Source organism: Protobothrops mucrosquamatus, unplaced genomic scaffold, assembly GCF_001527695.2.
Source record: "Protobothrops mucrosquamatus isolate PMUCROS unplaced genomic scaffold, P.Mucros_1.0 scaffold7654, whole genome shotgun sequence".
NCBI classification, from domain to species: Eukaryota; Metazoa; Chordata; class Lepidosauria; order Squamata; family Viperidae; genus Protobothrops; species Protobothrops mucrosquamatus.
In genome coordinates, this window is record NW_015393453.1 from 1 (window position 1) to 3,527 (window position 3,527).

At 37.5% G+C, this 3,527-nt stretch overlaps 1 protein-coding gene across 1 annotated transcript in view; it reads right to left on the reverse strand.

Annotated features, from left to right (window-relative positions):
• Window positions 1–307: 307 nt before the first annotated feature.
• Window positions 308–3,527, reverse strand: part of LOC107300617 (calcium/calmodulin-dependent protein kinase kinase 1-like) — a gene marked incomplete at its 3' end in the record, with an annotated part of 9,031 nt that continues 5,811 nt past the window's right edge. The window contains exons 3-4 of the mRNA XM_015829926.1: window positions 1,658–1,679; window positions 308–396 (exon numbers count right to left, since the gene is read on the reverse strand). Coding sequence (XP_015685412.1) covers window positions 308–396; window positions 1,658–1,679 — 111 coding nt within the window. The remainder of the gene's footprint in view (window positions 397–1,657; window positions 1,680–3,527) is intronic.

Below are 3,527 nucleotides of genomic sequence, written 5' to 3' on the forward strand. Positions count from 1 at the left end.
ATGTAAATAAGATGTAAATAATGGTTAAAATGTACAACACTGTTCTGTTAAAAGAAAAGATTTATGTTTATGTATTTTAAGTCTGTCTTGGTGTATGGTGTATGGTGGAAAAAAAGAAAATAAAAATATTAAAAAAAATAATAATTAAAAAAAGAAAAAAAAAGAAAATGTTTTTGAAAATGTGTTAAAATATATGAATGAATTATGATTCGTTTGCTAGAGGATCATTTAAGTAGAAAGAAAAGAGGGACATCAAAGGAAAAAGAACCCATCAAAGACAATAACAACTCTGTTGCTTTATACTCACAGTACTCAATGCCCAAGACAATGTCTCTGAAATAGAGCCAAGCTTGTTCTTCAGAAAAAGGGTTGTCACATGGCACCTCCATGACAGGCCTAAAAAAATAGGGCACAAAGAGCAAGACAAGTACTTTACCAGACTGTAACAGCCATTTTATTCTGTATTTTTTACTTATTCTGATGACATAAGCTTGTGAGGCTTGTTCAACAATTCATTTTGTCATGTTTCATTGGGAGTTATTTTTATTTTTGGTGTTGACTGTTATTTATTGCTTTTATTAATGCCAAATTGTAGAACGATGTACTGTAGCTTATGGGATGATTGGGTGGGGGGACCAACCAAAGCATAGCAACACAGGCCTCCTCCTTCCAGTTAATAGTGCAAAAAAATGGAGAAGAGGGATTCATAGAAAGATGGGGGAGAGGGAGGTCTGTTAATCTCTCCCTGGCCCTCTGCCTAGGGCAGCAATCCTTAACCATCTCAGACAAATGGCTGTCCAACTGTTTGTTTGAAAACCTCCACGGATGGAACTCATGACTCCAAGAAACACTGGATAAGCATTGGATTCCAAGAAGCAGTGGCTGTTCCATTGTTTAATATCTCTTACAGTTGGGAAATCACTTCTTATTTTGAGTTAGATCTCTCCCTGGAAAGCTTTGCTCATGGATTCTTGTCCTACCCTCGGGCCATAGAGAGAAAAAACCCACACGGTCTTCCTGGTGACAGCTTTTCAAGCGATGGATTCACTGGATTCTCAAGGAGTTGGGAGGTGTACATGGAATAAGAGTTAAAACAACCAAGGTGGCACCCATAGCTATTTTTTCAAAGTCTTGTTTAATGATGCCATAACTTTAGTGGTGCTGATACCGATCATCCAACAGATGCTGCTGCTGTGCAGAACCTAAGGCTATTCAACAGTCATGCAATGAACCTGATAGCAATAGCATTTAAACCTATATACCGCCCCCATAGTACTTTTTACAGCATTCTCTGGGCAGTTTACAAAGTAAGCATTATTTGCATATTGCCCCCAACAATCTGGGTTCTTATTTTACCAAACTCTGAAGGATAGAAGCAGTGGTGGGATTCAGCCAGTTCACACCAGTTCAGCAGAACCGGTAGCTAATTTTTTGTTGCCCAGGCTCAGAATGGGTTTCCGCAGAGAACCAGTTGTTCACATATTTGAATCCCACCACTGGGTAGAAGGCTGTCAACCTTGAGCCTTGTAAGAATGGAAATTCTGCGGGCAGAGTTTGCTTGCAATACTGCACTTTTAACACCCTGTTCCAAAATTGTAAGGCTTTAATCCCCGTAATGTGGCATTCACACAATCTTTGTTTATTATAAACTACTTACCCCTTTGGGAGGAGATCGAATGCTAAAGGGGACAAAAGAAGAAAAGAAAAAGACAGCTCTCAACCAATGCACTTTTAGAAAAGATGGAATTTATTAGATGGAATTAATTTCCATCTAATCACTAATACAAAGATGTTATAGAAAAGGTCCATAAACTTAAAATTTTAAGCTTAAAATTTGTTGAGAGAATGTTTTGTAGGAAAAAAATCAACAATGATATTAGCATTTACACTACTAACTTTATACTAAACTAAACAGACTTTCAAAGTAAGAGTTAAGCAAAAGTTCTTCATAAAAGAACTTTGAGTTCCAAACAAAAGACTTTCAGTTGTCACTTCTATGATCATCTATTTCCAAAGTCCTGTAGTAATCCCATTTGTAGAAAATGGGGTTACCATTTCTTTGATTTCTCAGTGTTTCCAGAGCAAAGGGAGAACCTATTTGCCTGGAGTCATCTTTTTGCAAATTTTACTTTTTGAATGCCACTGGTGATTGTACTTGTGACAGAGAGACATCATCTAAATGATGTGAGTGCAAAACATTTTGAATTCATTGTTTTTTTCTTTTCGCCTTAATGGCAGTCTCAAAGACTAATAATGGACATTTGTCTCACATCTATTTGACAGACTGCTTCTCCCCAAATACATCTACAGGGTCCACCAGGAAAGCAGAACATGTTGCTGATCTCAACTATCAAGGAAGCACATCTGGTGGGACTAGGAAAAGGGCCTTCTCTATGGTAGCTCCCTCCCTTTCAAAATCATTTCTCCAGAAATAAGATTGGCCTCCATCTTGTTGCTTTTCTACAAGGCCTTGAAGACATGGTTCTCTCAGTGAGCCTGGTGACCCTATTCAGAGCCAATCAAGTGGCTTGCTTGATTCTGTTTTTATGCCATGGGGTGGGGTGTGAGGAGGGGGTTTAAGTCATGAATTTTTAACTGGATATTGAATGTCATACGCCACCCGCATTCACTGTGTGTGAGTTGGCCAGCTATATAAAATTGTTTAATAAATAAATAATATTTTCAGTCTAATTTTTATTTAAAAAGCTAAAAATTATGTAGTGAAAAATTGCATATTTTTTTTCTGCAGAATTTCAGTAGTGTGATTTCAGAGTTCTTGGGTATCACAAATTAGAATAGAGACCTGTATGAGGACCAGGGATTGAAGCTGGCCACTCCCACTCTAGAGTATACTGAACTCATCTGTGGTTTTAGAAAGATACTTGAGTGACCACACAGCACCATTCTGAAGCCATTAAAAGTGACAGCACTATTTCCTGACTCCACTCTAGAGAATTCTGCAGGGGAAATATTGATCAGCCACATCACTAAACCAGAGTACCACTTTATGGTGCATTAGAGAACTCTTTAAAAATAAAAATAAACAAAGAAAAAAAGAAACCAGATTTGCTGGGCTGAAGGAAAGGGAAGAGGAAAAGACAATGTGTATATAAGGAAAAAAACCTCACTGCAAAATAGGTAGAAATGAATCAACCCAATCTAGTTAGCGGCCTCTTATAGAGGGTAAGGGAGATAGCAATATTAAGGAATCATTAACAAGGGAAAAGGAGCTGAAACATTTAAGTCCAGAACAAGATAATATTCAGAAGTGTCTCAGATAGATACAGGTAGTCTTTGATATACGACCACAATTGAGCCCAAAATTTATGTTGCTAAGTGAGATGTTTGTTAAGTGATTTTTGCTCCATTTTACGACCTTTCTTGCCACAGTTGTTAAGTGAATCATTGCAGTTGTTAATAACACAGTTGTTAAGTGAATCTGGCTTTCCCATTGAACTTTGCTTGTCAGAATGTTTCAAAAGGGGATCACATGATCCCAGGATACTGCAACCGTCATAAATATGAGT